Here is a 26,709-nt window from a genome sequence, read left to right on the forward strand (position 1 = left end):
TACACTAAAGCTGACAGTAAAGACAATTTAATGTTAAAGCCCCCGTGAAGTGCTTTGAAATATGCATTTTTATTTGATATTTGATGTAATCTCAACTAAAACATGAAGAGAAGGCTGGGCATAGTGTTGCTCCTCCACTTTTTTAAAACAGCCAGTAGCATTTTGTTATATCACTGCTCTGCCAGTGAAAGAGACTGAACTCAAGTGCATCAAATGAGAAGCATCTTAAAGGTGCGAGGCATGTCAGATACTAGAGAGCATTTGATTTGATGAGAAAGCGAGGTAACACTTTATTTTGATGTTCAATTTCAGTATTAGTATACTATCTGCCTAATATCTGCTGATGCTGCTCCGGCAACAGACATTTAACTGACTATAAGAAACTTTGCATGTACATGTCAACTTACACGAACCCTATCCCCCCCATTCCTAACCCCAACCTAACAGTCTACTTATAATGTAATGAGATTTAGTTGGCATGTAGATGCAACATAACTTAAATTCAACAAATGGACTATAAAATTAAAGTGAAACTGAAGTATGAGGTGACTTAAATAAAACGGTAACACTTTATAATAACTACACACTATAAATTATTTATTAAGCATTAGCAAATAGTGAATTCATTATCTGTTAAGCATTAACTCTACATTAATAAGCGTTAATAAGCAGTTTATAACTGCAGCTACAAATGCTATATTCTTGACTTACAAACATATTTATAATGTGCTTAATACTTGTACTTTCATACTTTGTTAATGATTTATTTTTCATTACTAAACTAAGTATCGCATTATTTACAAACCATTTGTATTTAAAAGTAGTTGAGGGTTTTTAGGATAATTCAGAATGAGTTAGTAAATGATTAATAAACTATTGAAATCAACATTTATATGTCCTATTATTCAGGCATATATTAAGGGTTACTATGTATGTTAATAAATGCTTTATTAACTCAACTTCATGCAGTTTTGTGACCTAATCTAAAGTGAAGACTATTTATGCTTTACAAATCCCTTATAAATGACAAATAAAGGCTCAGTTAAATTCTAAATAGGAAAAATGACATTATTCATTCTTTTTCATTTAAAGAGACACAAATAAAACTGTACTTCAACTGAAAAATAAATCTTTGCAAACTTATCTAAAATAAAATAACTGTAGAGTTTAAACATTGCATCTTATTATATTGTTAAATTATTATATTGTTGTTGTTGTTTTATGCCGTATTTTGACACTCCTGTTATTTGGCAATGTTTAAACTTACAGTTTACAATTTTATGTTTTAGAAAAGATTGCAAAGATTATTATTCATTTGATTCTGAGCCTTTATTTGTCATTTATAAGGGATTTATAAAGCATAAATAGTCCTCACTTTAGATTAGGTCACAAAATTGCGTGAAGTTGAGTTAATAAAGCATTTATTATCATATTAGTTAACTATTAGTATATGCCTGAATAATAAGATATATAAATGTTGATTTCAATAGTTTATTAATCATTTACTAACTCATTCTGAATTATCCTAAAACCCCTAAACTACTTTTAAATACAAATGGTTTGTAAATAATGCAATACTTAATTTAGTAATGAAAAAATAAATCATTAACTAAGTATGAAAATACAATTATTAAGCACATTATATAGGTGCTTATAAGTCAAGAATAGATTATTTGTAGCTACAGTTATAAACTGCTTACTAACGTTTATTAATGAAGAGTTAATGCTTAACAAATAATGAATTCACTAGATGCTAATGCTTAATAAATTATTCATAGTGTGTAGTTATTATAAAGTGTTACCAATAAAACCATTGGTCCATTTAGGCGGAAGTGACAAACTACAATCTTTACATGTTTATATCAGTTTTATATCTTCTAAATATGAATTTTGTCACTGTTTTGGAGCACACAAGCTAATAAAAATGTTAAAAACTAACAATGCTGATACTAACATCTAAAAAACTTGATTTTAATTTTATGGAAGCTTTAAACTACTAATAGGTTTTATTAAAAAAATCCTGAATACAAAAAAAAAAAAATCTATAAAAATAAATGATAGATGCTGCTTGAGCACCAAATCAGCATTTTAAAATAATTTTTAAAATACCTTATTAGCTTTGCATTAGCTTTGAATAAATGATGGTTATCAAATAATGTAACTAAAGTATATATATATATATATATATATATATATATATATATATATATATATATATAAGCTGTTTTTAAACCTGAAAATACACTTGGTCATATAGTATGCTAATTACAAACTTCAGGCATGTGCTCCCACAAAGAGCAACCCAAATGTAAGAAGAAAAAAAAAGTGCATGTAAGAAAACTTGTACGTCATAATTCACTGACACTCCATGAGCTTTATTCATGCAACATGTGCAGAACTAATTTCTGTATAAACTGCACATAAACTGTTGCATGAATGATTTACACAGTTCTACTTGGCGTTCATGAACAAGACTCAAGATGTTGTGCCAGAATACATCAGTCCTGAACATTTCTATGACAGATACAAAAGCTGTCCTTCTCTTTTCTCTTTGCAGATAAAATGTTAACATTTAAAATGTTGATGAGTTGGAAATCAATTACCGGTAAAGAGTCATTTTATAAAAATATCTGTTTGTCTAGACTTTTCTAGACAGTTTTTCGAACAGAAACAGTGCACGTTAAAAATTTTTTTTTTCTTTCAGATTTGCAATTTCTCTATATTTTAAAATGGGACAATAAAAAACAAATGAGGAGCATTGCTCAGATAGTTTAGATAGTTTAGAAATAACAAATATTGTTGATCATTTTAAATATTTAGGTATAATATTTGACTCTAATTTAAATAAAAAAATTACATCAAGAAGGTTTCCAAAAGTGCTAGAGCAAGCCTGAGGATTTATAGAAACACCAGGCATCAGTTACCTACGGCAGCTGCTAAACTTTTAAAGAATACAATGATTTTCTTTCATTTATCTTATTGTGCTACAAGTTGCTCCCACGTGAACATTACAACATTGTATAATATTAATAAACAAACTGTAAAAATGTTTGATAAAAAGCCAAGGAGCTATCATTAACTGTATTGAACAAATTACAAAAAACACTTGACAATTTTTTATTTTATGCTGATGTGTGTTTAATGTATAAAATATTTAATGATCTTGCACCACCACCACCTCTCAAACAATGTGTGATTGTCAGCAAGGACAACATAAGACATACTAGGTCATCGGTCAGAGGTGATTGTTTAGTTAAACTCAAGAGAACTGTTTTTGGACAGTCAGTTTTTTTTAGAGCTGTGTGAGTAGCACTTTTAATAATTTTAAAACTGTCCTTAAAGTTTGGCTTAAAGAAAATCAAATCAGCAACTACTGACTATGATGTATGTATTGTACTGTAAGTGTATATTGTACAATTTTATTCATATATATATATATATATATATATATATATATATATATATATATATATAAATAGTTAAACTTGTTACAACATCCTTCCCAGGAACTGCAGATGTAAGTTAGCTTTATAACTAACTCTGGCACTGCCCCTGTATAAATAAATAAAATTAAAAATGAAATAAAAAATAATAATATATTTATAACAATCAAATGTAAGATGCAAATGACATACAAAATGGAAAAAAATAAGGAAAGTAGTTATTCCCTAAAGTTGTGTCACCCGTGTTACTGTTTAACAAAAATCTGTTACTTTGAAATAAAAATGGCTCTGGTGATACCACTTAACCATCGTCTGACTATGTCCTGAAGATCTATGAAGAAAAGACCATCTTATCTTCACTGTCACAATCAGTAATCAGAAAATTGTCACTGTTGTGATGCCGAATAAAAAAAAAGAAAGAAAATAGAAAATAAATAGTTCAATCTATCTAGTTTTGTGAGTATAACATGCTTATCAACAGGTGGCACACATTTAGTAAAATGCATTTTCTGTGTTTTTTCCCCCATCAAATATGTGTTGAGATTGATTAATTTTAAAGATAAATAATTTGACATTCATTGAATTCTGTTTGAATTCAGATTTAAGATTTAAAGAATTACATCATTACTTTCTTATAAATGCTTTTCAAATATAATAATTGTTATAGCACATACATGGCTGCGGAAATGAACTTACATCATCAAATAATACTTAAACCTGATTAAAACAAATAAAACAATCTCATTAATTGTTCCACTATTATTATTTTTTTGGAACTCTGACTACATGTGCTGAAATAAAAATCACGAAATAATATTTCATAAAAACACTTGATATCAGCATAAACTAAGCGAAACACCAGCGACATAAGGCACATATACTGTAATGCCGCAGTCACACTGTACTTTTACGCCCCTTAGAGTTCCATTCATATGCATGCGAATGTAACAGACTGGAAATGTTAGCTTCTGCAACAAGTTTTGTAGTACGCTGCATTGCAAAGTTCAAGTTTGGTAAGATCTGACCTGAGAAACCATGTCATGAGACCAATCGAAGATCAAAACATGACCACTCTGGCAGAAATGTAAAATATGAACCAATCACTCGCTTTTTTAAATGTCTAATCATCTTGTTTAATCCCTCCCTTTCTCCCAGTGCCGTACGACAGAATTTAGTGAGCTCAAATTCTATCGTGACTGTGGCATATCTCTGGCTTATCACACCTGAGTTCGATTTCTGATTACTGCCACACCTGTTCGCAATCAAGAAATCACTTAAACAGGACCTGCCTGAAAAAGTGAAGTAGACCAAAAGATCCTCAAAGGCTGGACATCATGCCGAGATCCAAAGAACTTCAATTTAAAACATTTAAAAGTTCTAAAGTTACATGGTTGTATTTCAACATAAATGCTTTTCAAATGTATTTATTGTTATAGCAAATACATGGGTGCGGAAATTAACTAACATCATTAAATAACACTTTTAACAAACCCCATTAAAAACAATAAAACAATCTCCTGTTGTGTTCTCAATATTTTTCTCTTACTGAGAAAATAATAATAATAATAATAATAATAATAATAATAATAATAATAATGTCACTGATGTTACCTACTTATGTCTATAAGTATATATTTTATATTTATATATTTTTAGTATATATATATATATATTACTATATTTTTTTACCAATATTTTTTTTTTCTGAAATAGTATTTCTTGATTTTTATTTCAGTACATGTTGTCATTTGCTGAAATAAAAATCAAGAAATACTATTTTCAGAAAGCATGTAATATAGGCAACAAAAAGCAGGTAAGACCAGTGACATAAATGACATAACTTTAGTTTATCACACCAGTTCAATTTCTCTAGCCTCACCTATGCCTGATTGCTGGGACATTACTGCCTGACAAAGTGAAGTAGACTAAAAGATCCTCAAAAGCTAGACATCATGATCATCAAGATCCAAAGAACGTCAAAATCAAATGTGAAACTTGTACTGTACATATATGAAATATACCTTTGGAGTCAGAATTATTTTCTTTTTCAAATATTTCCCAAATGATGCTTAACGGAGCAAGGAAATTTTCACAGTTTGTCTGATAATATTTTTTCTTCTGGAAAAGGTCTTATTTGTTTGATTTCGGCTAGAATAAAAGCAGTTAAAAAAAAAAAAATTAAGGTCAAAATTATTAGCCCCTTTCAGCAATATTTAAGTTATGTTTCAATAACTTGTCTAATTACCCTAACCTGCCTAGTTAACCTAATGAACCCAGTTAAGCCTTTAAATGTCACTTTAAGCTTGAAAAATATCTAGTCAAATATTATTTACTGTCATCATGGCAAAGATAAAAGAAATCAGCTATTAGAAATGACTTATTAAAACTATTATGTTTAGAAATGTGTTGAAAAAACATACTTCAACTGTATGTACAAAAATCATTATAAAATCATTAAGCTGCTATTTATGTTTTTTTTTTATTTTTGCCCTCAAAGTCGAAAGGTAACCAATTACCATGGTCTTAGTTTAAATGTTAGAAAAATAAATAGATTTTAAGACATTTTGTCATTCCAAAAAAGGACGCTTCTGTAAAACGCAATTAAAGGCGTGCAATCTGTGTGTAGCAAAACAGCGTAAAGCAAAGCCCTGGTGTCAATGGATGTTTTATTTTACTCGCTTTAGGTCATAGCGTAACATGACGTATGAAAGCCACGGCGTTCTCGAGCGTTCAATAAACTCATGCCATCTCCACAAGGATCTGACACTTAAAAAGTTCTGCAGGCACTCGAGAAAAGAATAAACAGAGAGATGGAAAGAGCAAGGAAAGAAAGGAAAAACACCTCCCACAAGCTGCAGCGTCTGAATGTTCGACCAAGTGCTTTCCCTTTCTCTGGCGCCCGGAACGTTTTACAAAAAGGAAAAAAAAAGCAACAATACGAAATGTGAGAGAGAGAGAGAGAGAGAGAGAGAGAGAGAGAGAGAGAGGGAGAGAGAGAGAGAGAGAAAAAAAGTGTTAGGAGAAGGATTCTAGTCATTTACAAAAATAAGTGGTGCTTTAGAGAAAGGCTGAGCGCACTGGGCTTTTTGTCCACTTGCTCTTTTCCCCTTGGGGCTGGGGGCCCTAAGCCGGGTCTGCTCAGGCCTGAATGAAATCTTTGGAAGCTTCTTAAGCTCTGAATGTGGGTTTTGTTCTTGCTATTCCTCCGCTTGGCTGACAGAAAATAGGTAACTGGATTAGGCCTCAAATTCAGAGTAAAGTGAACTCCCAAAAAAACTTTGTACGAAACCCCCACTAGTTTGGCCCCCTGGTTCTCATGTCCAGCCTCTTCTTCTTCATCATCGTCATCTTCTTCTTTGGTGTCAGCAGACGTGGGCCGCTGAGACTGTGATCTGTGAGATCGCCGAGAGATTAGGCAGGCCTGGCAAACCCTGAGGGGGGCTAAAAAGTAAGAGTGCTAAAGGCAGTTAAGGGCTCCTTAATGGGGGTAAGGAAGTGTATTAATCAACTCAGCGCCAGCAAAGCCCGGAGCTGCAGGGCCCGGCCGGAGCGACATGCAGGTGGTCTGCTGCTCCACGGGGAGTCAAGGAGGGGAGGAGAGGAGGTTCAGTCGTCTACAATGCCACTATAAAAGATTAAAAACTTTGGGAGAATGGGACTCGCTGTGACCCGCCTCCTACTCTACGGGCTGAGAGGATGGGTGGAGAGGAGGAGAAAACACACACAAATAGAGACGCACACACACTCGCTAATGTACCTGCAGTTACCGATTCATGATGATGTGTAAATACGGATTTGAGGAGACTGGCGTATAGTGGTCTATAGGGCTGCAATCTGATTAGATTGCAAGCAATTAATCAGTGTGCTAATAGGAATTTGTGGAGTTCAGTGCTGGTAATCAAATATGCAAATGTGGTTATATGCTGTTTACGTGTTTGTATATGTTCGTCAGAATCTTGCTGAAATTAAGCCAATGAATATAGATTAGCAATTTGCAACTAGGTGGTACTTCATGCTGCAGGTGGTAGATAAAAACATTTATTTTTTTAAATTTATTCAAATAATCTTTTTGTAGACACTGTCTGAAAGCATTCAGTTATTGAAAAAATAATAATAATAAATAAAAACTTATTTATTAGCATTAGTTAATTACATTAGTTAACACTAACTAACAATGAGAACATTTACCAGAGATGGGAAGTAACAAAGTACAAATACCTCTTTACTGTACTTAAGTAGATTTTTCTGGTATCAGTACTTTACTCAACTATTTATTTTTCTGACAACTTTTTACTTTTACTTCTTACATATTTACACAAATATCTGTACTTTCTACTAATATCTATTATTTCTTGTCATTTCGAAAAATGAACGCCTTTTTGATTTAGTAAATCTACTTTTTTCATTACATGCCTGCGTGCACTATAAAATCATCCTAATCAATCTAAAGCCTTCGCAACAAGAGTTAGTTTAAAACATATGGTGAAATTATATCACACTATACTATATATTATATACAGTGCTCAGCATAATTGAGTACACCTCATTTTGAAAATGAACATTTGTATCCATTTCTCAGTGAATATAGGCAATGTATTTTGGTGCACTTAAAAAAAACTGATTTATTAAACAGATATATTTATTAAATATTATTTTAGTCACCAAAGATATTTAGAAACTAAAAAATAATACAATTAAATTCAAGCAAAATCTTGCAAAAACAATTTAAAATTTCAACTACATTGTTCAACTTTTTTTGCTTCTCTTTATTTTTCCTCTTTTTCAAATTTGTATATAATATTTTTCTATAGTTTTTGGACTGTTTTCGTAAGTTATTTTGTTAGATAAGCTCCAGATTTGGCTTCAGCACTGACTAATCGAATCTTTATGCACACATATTATATTGTATAATTCCTTCCTATTAAAAATATGAATTTAAAAAATAGATTTGTGAAAGGTGTACTTATATATGATGAGCACTGTATAAAGCAATATATATCGCAGAGAAAAAAAATATCGCAATGTCATATGCTAATATCCTGCAGCTCTAATTTAAACATTAAGAAATGCAGTAAGAAATGTCTTTTTACATTTAGGTCTCATTTATTAACATTAATTAATGTTTTATTTTTATAATGTTACAGCATTTAACCTTTGTTAATGTTAAGTGCCAAATAAAACAATGTATGAATACATTTAGATATGAATATTAACTTCAATATCAAAAACTGTTAAAGTGGTGGTATTCGGTAACACTATAAATTAGGAAACATATTTTAACATACATTAACTATTTGATTATTACCTTATATATCCATATTATACTGTAGATCTCAACACTTTTCCAGGCATGAACATTACAAAACTGACCTGAGTTGCTATCAATATGCAGTAATTGGGGGTTTAAAGTTATATCCGATTCCTGATTTTAACATTATTTATTTACTGGTAATGAAATTGTATATTTTGAGTATATAACACTGAAAAAAGATTCATAAATACTGTGACAAATGTGTTGCTCAATGCAAGCTAATGCATTCCTTAACAGCACTGGAACTTGAACAGGTTTCAAGTTTATTAGTAAACATACAGTATGATTTCTAATTTAAATATTATGCATTTACTGATTATGAAATTGTATATTTTTAGTATACATTCCATTAATTTAGCTAAGGCATACTTAACAACATTGGAAACACTTTACAATGCACTCTTGATCAAACTACTTATTTAAAATGAGCTGAATCAACACAATTCTCGAGTTTTTTGAAGGACTACTTAAGTTTTCAATTCACTTAAATATGTACAAACAATAAAGTTAACTATTTAATTTGTGTTGGGACAGCAAGAATCATTTTACAGTGTAAGATCTAAAGATGTATATAAAGCACATCAAAAGAGCCAACCACTGAATTTATAATTGAATCATATATATTATACAATGGTATTACATCAGATTACTGCCTCTAAAAAGAGTATACACTCACTGTAAAATGTGATTTGTAAAATGCATTTGAAAAGGTGAGTAAAATTCCATAATTGTAAAAAATTAAGTTAAGTCAACTTAACAGCACCAAGTTACAATGGGTTTACTTACAATATTTTTAATTTTTAATATTTTAACTTTAAGTTAAAGTTAACTTGTTTCTTTTAAGCCAATTGGATATTTTGCTTTAAGTAACTAATCACTTTTTACAGTGCTGTATCTGCTTGTTAAGTGGTGACGTGTTGGTGACGTATGAAATACTGTTTCTGGGTCCAAGCCGCAACTCATTTGAACTGAGAGAATATTCGTTTATGATCACTTTTTAATCTTATTTTTTTTACACTTTTTATTTTTATTATTTTTATTTTTATAAAATCATAGTGTGCACAACAATCTCTGGACTTGCTGCTACACAAATACCAAAATTCTAACAATTTATAAACAAATTAATCACTTTCTGGCCATGGGCATGGATATATATATATATATATACACTGTAAACCCTAATGCTGTAACTAATTAATTGAACTGAGTTGTATTAACTTAAATCATTAAAATTCGTTAATCTTAATTAACCTAGATGAGTATTTAGAACTTTTTCTTATTTTTGAGTTTGTAAAAATTTAATCTTTCAAGTAAGGTGAACGATTTTGCTGTGTTTAATTTATACAAAATGTCTCTTTAAAGTTTCATTAACTCAAAATCTTTCAGCCCAGTGATTTTGCGTGTGACGTCATCCAGGTTCACGTACGTTCTCGTGCTTCATTCGTTTTTTCAAGATGGCGGATCGGCCTCGCTTCACACTACAGTAAGTAAACTATTTACAAATCCAAGAAATATTAAATTTATGTTTTAATCAATATAATCACAGTAACAGTTCAATGTAATGTAGAGTTTGTCTGAATGCGTTTACATGTCGTGCATTACATAAAACGTGTTTAGCCCCACTTGTTGCTAACTAACGTTAACATTACTGTTTAAAAAAAATTGAATCAGTGCAACGTTAGCGTTAGTTGTAATGTGTTAACTATGAATTTTAACAGTGTTATAAGGACAAAAAAATTTGAAATCGGCAGATTCAATGTTTAACATATTTTTAAATCTTGGCGCGAGCATGCGTTTAGGTTGTCATGGTGACGCGCGCTCACACAACCGCACGTCATGGCACTGCGCTGAACTCTGTCCGGACTGTAAATGTGGTATTATCTTCGCGATCTGTAGGCACTACGGAAACGAAAGGTGCATAATCATAACTCAAATAATCTCCGCCTAAATACTGAACGGTATTTTCTGATGACGGGCAAAAACTACCTCAAAACGTAGCTGTCTGTCACACACAGCTTGTTGCATGCTGATCCATACACGAGAGCCTAACGGAGAACATTTAAGCTGTGCTCCTCACCTGAGCAGGTACAGAGCAGAGCTTCATCTCACACTAGCACATTGAGGTAAAGTTGGTTTTATATTCATACATTCGTCCAGTAACAACTTGTGACTCTCTCCATATGTCGTTTACCATGGTACTTTGTGTATTCGGTCTGAAATCATATACAAGTATGACATGAAAACAACATTAACGTTACACTTAATGCACAATTTTTTTGACTGAACAATGTTGTACTTTGAAAGTCATTGGCTGCTAATTTGATTTTACTATTTAGAATATGCAAAAACTACTTTTCTGAAATTATATTATATTATTAAGGAGAAAGTCTGAATGTGTAAATATAAAACTAACTTTACCTCAATCACCAGTACTGATCAGCACTGATTATTTCCCTGCGATCGAGAAGACATCTCTGCATATCAATGATTACCTGATCAATGCGATCAGTTAAATGATTTTAAATGTCATTTTAGTCAAACATATGTTAAAGGTATGGTAAACGTTTTTTTTCCAATCTATTTTTTAAAAATATTTACTCTGGAGAGAATATATGTAGCCTAAAAACAAAGTATGCCTATCTATAACACCGTAATACAAAGTAATTAAAATTATTAAATAAAATATTAAATAAAATAATAACAAAACAAATATTCTAATCATCCAGACGTGGTAAACAAGAAATAGTTTTTCTGATGTGCAAATTTTGCAGCTTAAAATATATTTATATCTTAAATATATATATTTTTTAGGCTATATATTTTTACATCATTAGACAATAAGGTAAGTTTTGTTATTTCTAGCTTTTAAAAACAGGCCTTAAATTTATTTGTCGTCCTATTCAGTTTTCAAAATTTCAATACTGTTTAAGTCAAATCCGTGTTCATCGAATCAAAGCAACTAACATGATGATCAGCTCTATTGCTAACCGTTTTGGGGGTTGACGTTAGACATCATGCAATTGTACTACTTCCACTCTCAGCTGAATGACACTGTGACTTTGTGTAAATACAGAATTGAAGGTCGGTTGTTGCTGACTACAGAAAGATTCTTATATGGAGGCATGTAAAAGGTGGGTAAAATATTCATTTTGTACTACTATGCCTGGCATATCCAGTTAAAATAAATATTACAGTGTATTTGCAATGATTTTTTGCAGCAAGGAAAGTGAAACTTCAGCTAGACCTTGAGTTCAGTTTACAATATGAAGATCCTGATATCAACATCTGATCTGATCAACACCTGATTTTCATCTGAGGTAAAAAAATAAATAAGTAAATGAAACATAATAATAATATTAATATATTTTTTCTAGCATTATATATTTTGTAGTGTGGGTTTGTTTTATGAAATTTTCTCTTGTTTTTTTTAGCTGCAGAGTACCAACATGTTACAAATGAGAATTTTCCCCACAAATTCTTTGGACAACCGCACCACCACCAATTTCATTTGATGACCATTTTAAGGCAAACAGCATCCAAAACTGACAAGACAGCAGATACCCTGGCTAATCTTTTGAAGGTTTATGATGAGCAGGTATGTTTAGGGTCATGTATTAAAGTATTAATTAAAATATGAATATATATTTTATTTAGATTTTTTTTTTCTTAATTTTAGTCTTTGCAGGAACTGCATGATGTCAGTTCATGATGGACTACTGTTATCAGAGGTCTTTTGGTCTTGCTGCGTGAGCGTGACTGGGGATTCTTTAGGACCATCCTGGTAAGACTTCATTCATTCTTTTCACAATTAGGCATGTTCTATTGAAAAGATGAAAGTTGAGGAGCAACTTTTACTTAACATATTTGTAATCATGACTTGTTGATGAATCATGTAAAATTGGCTCAGTCATATTGATATTGTCCTAACATTAATATCCTTGAATTATATTTTAGATTAATAATCCTGAAGCGCTGACTGAAGATGCTTTATTGGCCCTGCAGTCACTGAGGGTCTCTGCTGTCCTGAAGAATGAATTGGACACCACCCACAGCACACTTCCAGACCTTTTTTGTCTTGTTTGGATTAATGTAAGCTCTTCACATAATATATAGTAAAGGACTTTGAACTTGTACAAAAAGTTTTGCTTGGCATGGATGATAGAAAATAGAAAGTCGATTAGCATAGAATCCTTAAAGAATGAGTTGATGTAGAGCCTTTTTTTGTACTCAATAAAGACTGTCACTGGGGTAGTAACTTCAAAACATGAATGTACCTTTAATTGGTAATGGTGCATTTTATTATATATATATATATATATATATATAGAGATAGATTGTCTAAAACGTAAAATTCTGTCATTTACTTACTCTTCACTTGTTCCAAACCTGTTTGAATTTCTTGCTTCTGTTGAACACAAAAGTTATTTTGAGGCATTGACTTTCTAATAGGAAAACAAATACTGTGGAAATCAGTGGTTCCAGGTTTCAGCTTTTTTGTCAAAAATAACCTTTTAAGTGTTCAACAGAAAAAAGAAACTCAAACAGGTTTGGAATAAGTTAGAGTAAATGACAGAATCATAGTTCAACCAAGACTGAATATTTATATATATATATATATATATATATATATATATATATATATACACAAACCATTTGATAGTTACTGTGCCAATGACTTTTTTTTTTCTAAACAAGAGTCACTTCACAGAACGTGCACTTATTCTTTATTAACGAATGCTTTAAGACTAAGTTTCGTAGTTCTTATTAATCTTATTATTATTTAATTGTCAAACTTATAGTGTTTTTTTTCTTGAAGCTCTTGTTTGATATATTTGCATTTTGGGAAATTCTTATTAATTTCAGAATAGTGTTTATTTTAAATCTCCTAATGTCTAATTGTTTTTATTGTTTCATGACATTTGTAATTGCACAGGAGGCACATTTGTACTGTTGGACATTTTTTCTTTAAAAATAAATATCTAAAATGGAAATATTGTCTGTGTGTTTAAAATTACAGATGTATTTTGATAGATTTATAGGGTTTAAAGATTAAAATTATGGCTAATTTCATTTGTGAAACTGAGATGGAGAAGTTAATTTAATAAAAATGCTATCAAAATGTATGAGCTGGGTGACTTGAGTATTTAAAGTTGAAGGAAATTAAAACAATTAGGTTAATTACTATTAAAATGTATGAGCTAGGTGACTTGAGGATTTAAAGTTTGGAGAAATTAAAACAATTAAGTTAATTGCTATTAAAATGTATGAGCTGAGTAACTTGGGTATTTTAAGTTAGGAGAAGTGTCTTGCATGAGTACAACAAACTCAAAACTTGATGTTTCTGTTTACTTAAAATAGAAAATTTCATAACTTAAAAAATTTGACGTAACTGATTACCTCAAATTTTTTGAGTTTTGTCAACTTATTCGGGATTACAGTGTATATATATATATATATATATATATATATATATATATATATATATATATATATATATATATATATATACACATATACACATATATATATTGCGATCGTAATTTTCTAAAATATTACAGGGCTTTGTAAACTTTTATTATAACCATTTGATGGGTCTCCCCATACAGTTTAATAGAGCGCTTGGACCCAGAAGCCGCTTCGCGTGACGTCACACTTAACAAGCGGATACACTGTAAATGTACACTGTAGTGATTAGTTACTTAAAGGGAGTTGCCTTAAAAGCAACAAGTTGACTTTAAAAAAAATTAAGTACACCCATTACAACTTGGAACTGTTAAGTTGACTCAATTGTTATAATCATGCTAATTGTACTTACTTTTTTCAGTCAACTAATCCCTTTCACAGACTATTTTAGCACTTCTGTTTTCAAATAACTACTGTAATTACCACAATGTTACATAATTGGTGCTTCATTAAGTCTATAAAATCTACAATTATATTCTGTTTTGAATTTAGAAGACACACTAGAGTCTGGAAGAGCAGATTTATTTTGCTGTATGTCATTTTGCTAGATACAGAAAAGCTGGTAAACTACTTTAATTTTAAAAAGTGACAATGGGTTTACATACTTGTACATTATTTTTGTAAAGTCAACTTGTTTCTTTTAAGGCAATTGTATTACTTGCTTTAAGTAACTAATCACTTTTTACAATGTAGCAAATGCAGAGTTCCACACAATTCATTCATGTTGTCTAAAAACAAACTGATTTAGATAACAAATTAACCCCCCCCCCCAAAAAAACCCAGACATGTGTTGTTTCAGCTCATTATGAATAAGTAGTTAGAACAAGCAGCAAATACATTTATAAGTTTAGTGTTTATAGTTGAGCTATAAGAAACCCCTAAAACAATACATATAACATCAACTATAAAAGCAATGCTGCCATAACAAGAACTACTAACATTTGCAAATGTTATGAAAGTAATTGCACTGTTATGAATGTCTTTCCGAAGCATAAATGCTTTTTTTGCAGCAATAATGACTTAAATACCACTACACATAAACCCTTAGCAAACATAAAGGATTTCAAAGTATACAAAGAAAATTAAATCAGAGTGCTGAATCAGCCTGTGCTGAAAATGTGCTGCGGGATATTAGTTATATAAAAACTAAACAGCCAAAAACACACATACACTAAAGCCTGAAATCATCTCAATAGAGCTCCTTTAATATTTCCCTGCAGTGGTTCAAAAAACAAAACAGCTTTTCCAACAGGCACGCATTTCCACTTGGCAGCAGTACTTCAATGCTCGCTAGTCAGAGACGCACAGACATCAGTGTGTCCTTGTGTGTAATGCAGCGGAGATGTCAAAATGCAGACAACTACAAAGCCATCCAACAGAAATGGATTAAAAACCTCAAATCGCCAGATTTAAATAGTGTCAAAAGTTCAGGGAGAGAGAGATATGCCAAGTATTTATGTGAATGATTAAATGTTGATTTTATTTTGTTATTATTTTTTAATGACATTAATGTGAGTTCACATTTACAAGATATTCAAATGCGATTTTTTTTTTTTTTTTTTTTTTAAGTAGGAAAACAGGAAAAAATATAAAGTCAAATTTATTACCCTCCTATGATTTTTTTGTTTTCTTTTTCAGATATTTCCCCAATGATGATTAACATTGTGTTTTTCACAGTATTTGTCCTATAATATTTTTTTTCTTTTGGAGAAAGTCTTAATTGTTTTATTTTGACAAGAATATAGGCAGTTTTCTTTTCTTTTTTTAAATTATTATTATCCATTTAACTGCCTGCTTTACCAAATGGTTGACCATATTTTGACTGCCATATATTTTGACCATATTTTAAATAATGACTGCTAAAGTTATTTAAAGAATGACTGTTTTAAATAATGCTTTACACACAGCATTGTTCAAACTAACATACAGTTGAATTCAGAATTATTAGCCCCCCTGAATTATTAGCCCCCCAATTTTTTTCCCCAATTTCTATTTAATGGAGAGATTACTTTTTTTAACACATTTCTAAACACAATAGTTTTAATAACTAATTTCTAATAACTGATTTATTTTATCTTTGCCATGATGACAGTACATAATATTTGACTAGATATTTTTCAAGACACTTCTATATAGCTTAAAGTGACATTTAAAGGCTTAACTGGGTTAATTAGGCAGGTAAGGGTAATTAGGCAAGTTATTAAATAACAGTGGTTTGTTCTGCAGACTATCGAAAAAAAAAATTGCTTAAAGGGGCAAATAAAATTGACCTTTAAATGTTTTTTTTTTTTACTATTATTAAAAACTGCTTTTATTCTAGCCGAAATAAAACAAAGACTTTATCTAGAAGAAAAAAATATTATTAGACATACTGTGAAAATGTCCTTGCTCTGTTAAACATTATTTTGGGAAATATTTAAAAAAGAAAATAAAATTCAAAGGGGGGTAATCCTGTTGTACAAGTACACTTGATTTTGGTTTTACTGTTAAAAAAAAAGTTAAATGAGAAACTAAAATATTTTACGACATACTTCATAAATAAAGATGATATAGCATTCAAAAATGTTTTATGTTGATATTTTTAAAATAAGTTGGTCTTGCACTTCATATTTTTTCTGATTTTCATAGTATATATATTAACTCCGGTACTTTTACCATAAATCGACATATCAACCATTTGGTAGGGGTTGATATTTTAGAAATTATGGGATGTATTGAAAATGTGTTGAGTGTGTTAACAACTGACATTAGGAGTTAAGAAATGCAATCCAAATTATTTTATTTTTATTTTTTTCCTGGTGGGGCAGTTAAAGTGTTTGTTAGCCTCTTTAAGCAAGGTTTTTTTTTACTCTTTATGAAACAAACCACTGTTATACATTGAGTTGCCTAATTACCCTAACAATGCCTAATTAACCTAGTTAGGGTTTAAAATAGCACTTTAAGCTGAATACTAGTATTTTGAAAAATATCTGATATAATATTATATACTGTTATTATGACAAAGATAATACACTTTAGACGATATTCACATTCAATATAAAATTGTGTGAATTTCTTTACTGAGAAAAATAGGAAACATAATGATGAGTCATTCTGCACTGCAGAGATTTTTGACCAATCAGATGTCCTCTGGGATGAGACTGCTATATAATCCATCAGTTTGGCATAATTATTGTAATGCTAAATGAAACAAACAAACAAACAAACAAACAAATAAATAAATAAATAAATAAATAAACAAATATTTTTATTAATTAATGAAGTCAGAGATATAGAATCGTCAGCTTACACTAATAAATAAATAAATATTAAAAATTGTATTAAAGTCAGAGACACACAATCATATAGCGTACACTAATAAAATACAATAAAATCAGAGATACACTATCGTCAGCGTACACTAATAAATAAATAAATAAATAAATATTAAAACATTTAAAGTAAAAAAACCATAAACATATAGCATACACTAGTAAATAAATAAATAAATGAATAAATAAACAAACAAAACAAAACAAAAAGTATAAGAAACACAATTGTCAGTGTTTACTAATAATTAATTAAATAAATTTAAAAATTTAGATAAATAAATAAATAAATTTTAAAACATTTAATAAAGTCAGAGAAACACAATCATATAGCGTACACCAGTAAATAAATAAATAAATAAATAAATAAATAAATAAATAAATGAATTAAACAAAACAAAACAAAACCAAACAAACAATCACCAGCGTACACTGATCATACAGCCGAGACATGCTGTTCAGGCTGTTCAGAAGTAATGGACTAACAATCCCATACCACCAGACTAACAAACTGCCAAAAGTTCAACAGTAAAGAGAAAGATGCTAAGTCTTTATATGAATCCTGACTGTCCAGCTGAAATATTTATTAAGAGATCATCATGTGCTCTTGCCTTGCTTTCTCTGTCTTTAGGGAGATGTGACTCTACAAACTCTTTACTCATAAACACACAGTGCAGCATGTGTGCATAAAGATGTCAGCAGCGTCGGCTCTTACAGATATTGACACTGAGGCTTTTTTTCATACACAGCAGCCTGGAGAGCAACTTCCTCTGTTCAGCACACCAACACTGATGAAACGCCTCAGAAACGGACGAGGTGTTGAAATCTCAGATTCACACTCACTGATGGCTATTTCATAGATTTTTTTTTCTCTCTCCGACTGTGTGTGTGTGTCTGTGTGTGTTAAAAAAACAACTTCATCTGGGCAACACCACAAGATTCTGCCCTCAATGAGAATTTATTAGGGAATGATAGGTGTCAGAGTTAGTTTGTGGCGATAAAAAGAGGGTAATTAGGAGATTTTGTTTACAAAGGGAGGGAAAGTGAGAGGTATGATGGTTTTAAAGCTGACTTGATGCTAATAGTGCAGATAATTATACCTCAACTGTGAGTGTGTGTGTAGGTAGCCTCAAAAGTGTGTTGACAGCTCACACACCGCTACTGAGTCAATGGCGGTAAATGACAGCACAAGGAGTGTGACGATACGTGACGTGGCCGTCAAATGGTGATAGAACAAAGCGCTAACTTTCGGGAGACATTTTTTTATGTATTTCCAATTGAGGCTTCATTGTTTCATCTGGTTTCCTCACAGATTTGCATTAGAAATTAGTTGTAGTTTTTTTACGTGTATTATTTGTGGTGTACGAACAAATGAGTGTGCTTGAGAGACTGTGTATTGTATCATCAGTTAATGGTAACAGTTTGACTTACCATTGAATAACTTATGAAATTAGAATAGGAGATTTGCCTTTATTCCATGTATTGAAGTGTACTTGAAGTCAGCACGAATTAACATTTACACTATTGTCTAAATGAGGGTTAGTGGTCTTATTATAAACAACACATTCACGCATTTCATCCTATGTCATAATTTTCGATATAAATATGGTCACACTTCACAATAGGACTTTATTAGTTAATGTATTTACTAACATGAACGAATTATGAACAATATTCGTGCAACATTTATTAATCATAGTTTAACATTTGCTAATGCATTAATAAATTCAACCATGTGCTTGTTAATATTAGTTAATGCACTGTAAGATAACAAAGAACAACTGTAATTTCCTTAACTAACGATAAGAACAAATAACTAACTAACATGAACTAACTAACATGAACAAATATTGTAATTGATGTATTGTTTATTGTCTGATAATGCATTAACTAACTTTATTTAATACAACCTGATTGTAAAGTGTTACCGTAAATAAATATTATAACTTCTCTATAAGTTTTCTTTGTTGATTTATACCAGACCTTTTTTCCTTGATAAATGTTACATAGAAGAAAAAAAACAAGACAACTTGTTGTTGCTTCTATTTCATCGGCCCTATTAATGTTAACCAATAGACCTTTTTGTTGTGTTTTGTTTGTTTGTTTTTTTTATGGATGTATTTATGTATTTACGAACGAAGGAAGGAAAGAAAAAACGAATGAAGGAACGAACGAGCGAACGAACAAACAAATGAATGAAAACAAAGAAAATATATTAATGGCTCATCCTGCACAGCACATTTTTTTGTCAAAGGCAAAAGGCAGTTATGATTTCACATTTAAAATTCACTAAATTTCCTTCCGGAAAAATAGCAAAAATATCCATGACTCATTCTGCAGTACCCAGATTTTTCTCCAGTCAGATGCTATAAATATAAATAAAATAAATAAAAAATAAAATAAAATAAAATGAATAAACAAAATTCATAAATAAAATAAATAAACAAGTAAATAAATAATAAAATAATATATCTAAAAAAGTAATAAATAAATAAAATAAAATTTAAAATAATGAAAATAAATAGTAAATAAATACATAATTAATTTAAAAATAAATAAATATATATAAAAAATAATAATAATTATATATATATATATATATATATATATATATATATATATATATATATATATATATATATATATATATATATATATATAATAAATTAATTAATTAATTAAATGAATTACATAAATCAAATAAACAAAATACATAAATAAAATAAATACATACATATTTAATTCATGTTTATTTATATAGTGCTTTTCACAATGTGGATTAAAAATAAATAAATAAAAATAAAATATATAAATAATTTATAAATAAACATATGACTGACATATATAATTTTATAATAATAATAATATAATTTTCAATAATATAGAAAAATACATATAAATAAAAATATGAAATACATCACAGAATAAACACTGGGCTTATCAAGCAAGAGGTTAACAAAAAAAAAAAAAAAGAAGATATTAAAAAAAAAAAATCTGGATGGAATCCAAACCCTCCACATCCTCCTGACTGCACATGTGTGGGCCACTCACTCAGCTGCCTAAAACCCCCTCTCACCCTCTGTTTCACCCCATATTCCTTTCTCTATCTCTCTCTCTCTTTTTCTCTCTTCATACCCATCATCCTCCCTCAGCCACTCACTCGTATGGGGATGTGCTCCATCTCTCTTTCCTTCTGCGGGTTGCGATACTTCTCATAGAAGTCCTTCTTTTTCTTGTTCTCCCGCTCCTCCTTCCTCTCTCTCTTTTCAGCCGGCTCATCAGAGGCATCCGGGGATGCTTTCTTGGCTGGATCCGAAACCTTCTCCACCTCCAGAGAGTTCTCGTTGGGGTTCAGCACAATCACCCCGTAGCCCTCCTGAGAGACAAAACACATACAAATGAATAAACAAATAAACAGGCTCCAGTGCTCTTTCTGATTGTAGTGGAGTTGCCAAAACAAACCGGCCCCTTCATAATAAAGCAAGGTGTCCGGGGAGAGGCATGTATGCCAGCGCTGTGAGTCACGCCATTGTGTGGCATTGCAAGTAGAGGAGTGAACTGTTGAGAGAGGGATTAGAGCGGCTCTCGATTCAAACGGAGGTCAGTGCTGCTTTCATGTGCTCTCAAATTTAGCGAGCTGACATTCGCCATAAAGAGGGATGCTGCTATTGGGTTGCATTATAGAAAACAAATCTTGTTTATGTGTTTTATAAGTGTATGTGTGAAATATGATGAGTTTTTAAACTATTATTACAGTCAAAACTCAAATGTTTAAATTGTACAATGAATTTATTTAATTACATTAAAACATAAGATTGAGAAATTTCATTATTATTATTATTATTATTATTATTATTATTATTATTATTATTATTATTATTCTTATTGAGGAATTTTATTGTTGTTATTGCGATTATTATTGTAACTTATCTTATAGTATTGTTAATTTAATAAAATAATAATTAAATAAATTAATAACAATAAAAATAATAATAATAATTATTATTATTATTATTATTATTATTATTATTGTTGTTATTATTATTATTATAAAAATTAATAATAAAAGTTGTTGTTGGTATTGCTATTGAGGGTTAATATTATTATTATTATTATTATTATTATTATTATTATTATTATTATTATTATTATTAGTGTTATTATTATTGAGGAATTTCATTGTTGTTATTATGATCAATACTATTATTGTTGTTAATATTATAGTACTGTGAATTTAATAATAATAAATACCACCACCAATAATAATAATAATAATAAAAAAATAATAATAATAAATAATAATAATAATAATAATAATAATAATAATAATAATAATAAAAATAATGAAAAAAAATAACAGTTGTTGTTGATATTGCTATTGAGGGTTATTATTATTATTATTATTAGTAGTAGTAGTAGTAGTAGTAGTAGTAGTAGTAGTAGTAGTGTTATTATTATTGAGGAATTTCATTGTTGTTATTATGATCAATAGTATTATTGTTATAAATATTATAGTACTGTTAATAAGAATGTTGTTATTACTATGAACATCTGAGGAACATCATCATTTTTATTATTATTATTTTTATTATTATTATCAGTAATAGTAGTAGTAGTAGTCGTAGTAGTGTTACATCAATTAATCAAAATAAATAAATAAACACATTTAAATCCATTAATTGTCTGTTGTATCAGTGTTTCAGTGGTAATAAAGTGTGTATTTGTTGACCAATCAGATATGAAACAGTCAGACAGTTGTTTTGCTGCCTAGCTAAAAAAAAATAAATAAATAAGAACATCATACACAGACAGTTTGGCAGAAGAGAATCACTAATAACAAATCAAAGTTTCTTTTAAATAGCTCAAAGTGTTCCCTGCGTATGTGGAAATACATGACAAATGCTTGAAAACTCACTTAAAAAAAACAAGAAAACATTCAGCAGGCCAACAAGATTTACTAAATTAGTTTAATTATTAAGAAAATAACTGTTAGTACGAACAATTAAAAATAAATTAATGGGTCTAAAAGCTGACATTACATATTTTCTTAACACTACTGAATTTAATAATGCATGTATATCAAAGAGTAACAAATCAACACAATTTTGGAAAAATGAAACGTTGCAAAACATTAAATGTTCTACATTTGTTCCCCCACCAACATAACAGCTTAAAACTATTTGCTTACCTGAACAAAGAAAAACAAAAGGTGTACATTTCAAAATAGTTAATTAAAAATTTATCTCTATTCAATAGAAAACTATTTTAATCATTCCACATGATGGATTGCAAAGCATTTTCCTATCTAATCGATACAAACAAGCTTTTTCATGAATAATAACCAAACTAAAATCATTAATATAAGATTATGCGCTCATTTACACTTTTAAGCAAATTTTACAATCTGACTTTATTGAGTCATACATAAAACTAATTAAAGTGCACTCAACACAAAATCCATGCCCATCATCAAATTATAAAACTACAGCCAACATAATTAATTTCAACTCTGATTCAGCTTCGGATAAAATAAATGTCATTTTTCTGGAAATCTAGTCGGACAGTGGATTATTCAAAGTTATTTTAGACTGACCAGCTGTGGGTTTGAAAAGTGCAGTTAGTTGCTGAGGGTCGGCTCTCAGTGTGGTGTTGTGGTAAAGACTGTGTGGTAAAGCAGGCTCAGTGCTGCTCTGTGCCACTGCCCACTGGTGGCAGGTTGGAAAAATGACCAAAGAACAGAACAGAAGAGAGCCTCGATATGACACTCGCAGCTGCCCATTCTTATCTAGTAATAAATCCAAAAAACATAAATAAACTTAAAGATTCATTTGTAGAAGTTGACTGGACTGAGCTGAGTTTTTAACTTACTGTCACTGCCACTGATTAACTTCATCGTTAAAGCATATTTCCAGCATTACAGTATCAGTGCTCACTGTTTATTTGCATCAGTGTTGTTTATGAGAAAAATAGTAGTAGATGAAACAATGGTATTAAAGTTTTAAGCATTAATAATAGTTCATTATGAATTTAAAGTGGAGACAGAGTAATTCATTAAAGAGATGATAGAGTATATTTTGTTTATTTAGTTAGTTTATTTAGTTTGTTTATTTAGTTATTTATTGTTTATTTGCTTAATAAGCAAATGTTGGCTAGAATGTCTGTATATTGTATTAGAAACCTTAAAGTTAAATTAAGTTTAAAAGTATTATAATATCAGTTTAAATGATCAAGTTTATACATCATAAAAACAGATTAAATAACCTTTTAAAAAAGTCTAAATGGACGTCATGTAATTAAAGAAAAGAAAATTAAATATGTTCATTTTCAAAAAGATATCATGCAACAACAGTTATAAAAGCTCAAAAAATTATGTTTGTTTAGTGTTTTATAGCTAAATTTGGTTTAAAAGTAATTTAATAAGTTATACTAAATATATTTTTTTTATAAATAGTTATACTATAATTAGATTAGATTAGATTCAACTTTATTGTCATTACACATGTACAAGTACAAGGCAACCACATGCAATTTAGGTCTAACCAGGAGTGCAATAGCAGCAAGTGCAGGATACAGGTATAAGTTATAAAGTGCAGTTACAAAAAACTATGGTGATATTTAGAGATGGATGATTATGAACATTATAGATAGGTTGTATTAGCTATACAGAGATTTACAATAGATTAATATATGGGTACATGCTGCTATTATTAATCAGATGTGTGCAGATAGATATGAACAAAATTACAAATGTATATGTACAGTCGGTATGTACAATTCAAAATGAATGATTAGACTTAGTTATACTATACTAATATACTTTCTAAACATCATTTTAAAAACAAACAAAAAAAACTGATAAAATAGACTAAAAACTTTGAAGTCCATACTAAAAAAATATGAATGTAAATAAAAAATAAGAGAAAAAAAAATGTAAACAATTTTTTTTTACCATCACTCAAAAAAGAGAATAGATAGTCCAAATAAATATATTTTAAATTAAATTTAAATTACATTTAAATTAATTATATTATTATTAATTATTAAATATAAAATAAATTATTAAATAATCATTATTAAATAATAGTAAAAAAATAGATGTGAAAATAATAGCTAGGATTTACGCAACAGTAATAAAAGTTCAATGTAAAATCACATGTTGTGATAGCAATTTATATAATTTTCATTTTCTTTTAAAAGATACATAAACTTTTAAGAAAAAATAAGTTACAACTTACAATTCTAGTAGCAAATATACAATTTATAATAATAATTTAAAAATCATAATCTATCTGTTAAAATAATCTAAAAGTTCTGAATGGATGTCATACAGTTCAGATTAAATTCATTAAAATGTAGAACAAAATAATAATATTAATAATAATAATAATAATAAGAAGAAGAAGAAGAAGAATAAAAACAATTATGATGATGATGATGATGATAATAATAATAATAATAATAATAATAATAATGATGATGATGATGATAATAATAATAACAATGATGATAATAATAATAATAATAATAATGATGATGATGATGATGATAATGATAATAATAATGATAATAATAATAATAATAATAATAATAATAATAATAATAATAATAATAATAATAATAATAATAATAATAACTAAAGGCCACCTCCACTAATAATAACTATAACAACAAAAAAATGTGTAATATATCAAACAAACAAACAACACAATATTAAAACAAGCTTAAACTAATGCTGTGAAATCTTATTTAATAACACAATACCATCATCATGAATTGCAGTCTTAATGGCTTACAAAGGCTTTTATGTTGCTATGTTTAGGATTCAAACTCGGCAATCTCCGCATGCCATTTTCTAAAAGACTCAAGAGCCTTTTTCCCTCTCTGTTAAGACGCATTTGCAGAATCCCGGACTCTTCCCATGCCCTCCTGCCCTGGCAAGCACCTCCTCAAGGGGCGAGCAGGCGACAGGCTCTGGCCTCTGGGCCATCGGTCAGCGCAGGTCAGCGCAGCCCCTCACTGGGGCTCAGACCCCCATAACCCGCCGCTGGACTGCCTCTTTAGTGCTCTTTTGTCCGGCTGTCTCAAACCAGCCGACGTCATGCACATAACACAACAATGACTTGATCTCTGCGAGCTGTGACTGACACCACTGTGACATCCCGGAAAATTCTACGTATTTTTTTTTGACAGTGTTATTTTAATCATATGCCAAAAAAAAACAGCTCACCTTTTAAGAAACTGGGGTGAGGGAATGCATACAGCTCCAGATTAAAGAGCGTTTCTAAGCTGCCAAACAAACGCTACAAAAGATCCATCACCCCGAAACCCGTCTGCCACTGCGCATTTTGCACAATTACTGATCCAAAAACACAAATCAGACCATTCAGGTTTGATCCGGTTAAGTCTCGTAATTGATAAGCACACCAATAATAAAGCCACGTCCCAACAAATCACCCGATTCTCAAATACAATCTATTTACGTCCAAACGGCTGAAACGAGACGTCGCTAATAATCCTCCACCTCTGACGGGCAGCTCTACGTTTTATCTATTTGCGGCCCTTTTGTTTGACTTTGAAGTGAGAGTGTCTTTTTTGTGTGTGTGTGTGTGTGTCTGTACTGGGTCTCTGATGAACTGAAGCCTGTTTTACTGTGAGAACAACACTTGACGGATACAAAAGCATGCTTGATAGCAGTCGTGTTTGTGCATGTGTGAGAAAAAAGTTTAAAAAAAGCCATGTGAAGGGGTATACGCTATATATATATATATATATATATATATATATATATATATATATATATATATATATATATATATATATATATATATATATATATATATATATATATATATATGTATGTATGTATGTATGTATGTATTTATGTATCCTGGCACAGCACATGTACTTACGTCCAACAATGAGCACGGTAAGGTGCTGAAAGTGTATAGTGTGCGATCAAAAGCGGGATGTGGTTAAAAGCAATGGACAGACTCTCCATTACAGCTCGGCCTTGGCCTGGCCTCCTGTGTCTGCGCGTCCTGTCGCTTGATTGGCTGCCATCTATGGAAATGCCCACGGCTGAGGTGTCTAGCCAATCAGAAAACAAGTGGGATCAAGGACGCTGCGAGACGATTGGTGGAGGGAGCAGATAATCTGAGGAGGTTCGCCACACATTCACACACAC

General features: G+C 30.2%; 1 protein-coding gene and 1 long non-coding RNA gene across 7 annotated transcripts in view; one reads left to right on the forward strand and one right to left on the reverse strand.

Annotated features, from left to right (window-relative positions):
• Positions 1–26,709, reverse strand: part of fam172a (family with sequence similarity 172 member A) — a 323,437-nt gene that overhangs the window by 171,479 nt on the left and 125,249 nt on the right. For all 4 annotated transcript variants that reach the window (XR_008837858.1, XM_056458470.1, XM_056458469.1 and 1 more), the window contains exon 7: positions 20,686–20,901. Coding sequence is in view for 3 of the 4 variants with exons in the window: in XM_056458470.1 (XP_056314445.1) it covers positions 20,686–20,901 (216 nt within the window). In the remaining variant the exon portion in view is untranslated. The remainder of the gene's footprint in view (positions 1–20,685; positions 20,902–26,709) is intronic.
• On the forward strand, positions 10,061–12,269 carry LOC130229589 (uncharacterized). Of its 3 annotated transcripts, XR_008837860.1 has the most exons (5): positions 10,626–10,668; positions 10,770–10,839; positions 11,828–11,885; positions 11,973–12,071; positions 12,186–12,269. It is a non-coding gene; the product is annotated as an uncharacterized LOC130229589 (long non-coding RNA). The 3 variants fall into 3 exon arrangements; XR_008837859.1 differs by lacking the exons at positions 10,626–10,668; positions 10,770–10,839 and adding an exon at positions 10,061–10,237; XR_008837861.1 differs by lacking the exon at positions 10,626–10,668 and having other exon boundaries at positions 10,695–10,839.

Source organism: Danio aesculapii, chromosome 5 (assembly GCF_903798145.1).
Source record: "Danio aesculapii chromosome 5, fDanAes4.1, whole genome shotgun sequence".
Classification (NCBI taxonomy): domain Eukaryota; kingdom Metazoa; phylum Chordata; class Actinopteri; order Cypriniformes; family Danionidae; genus Danio; species Danio aesculapii.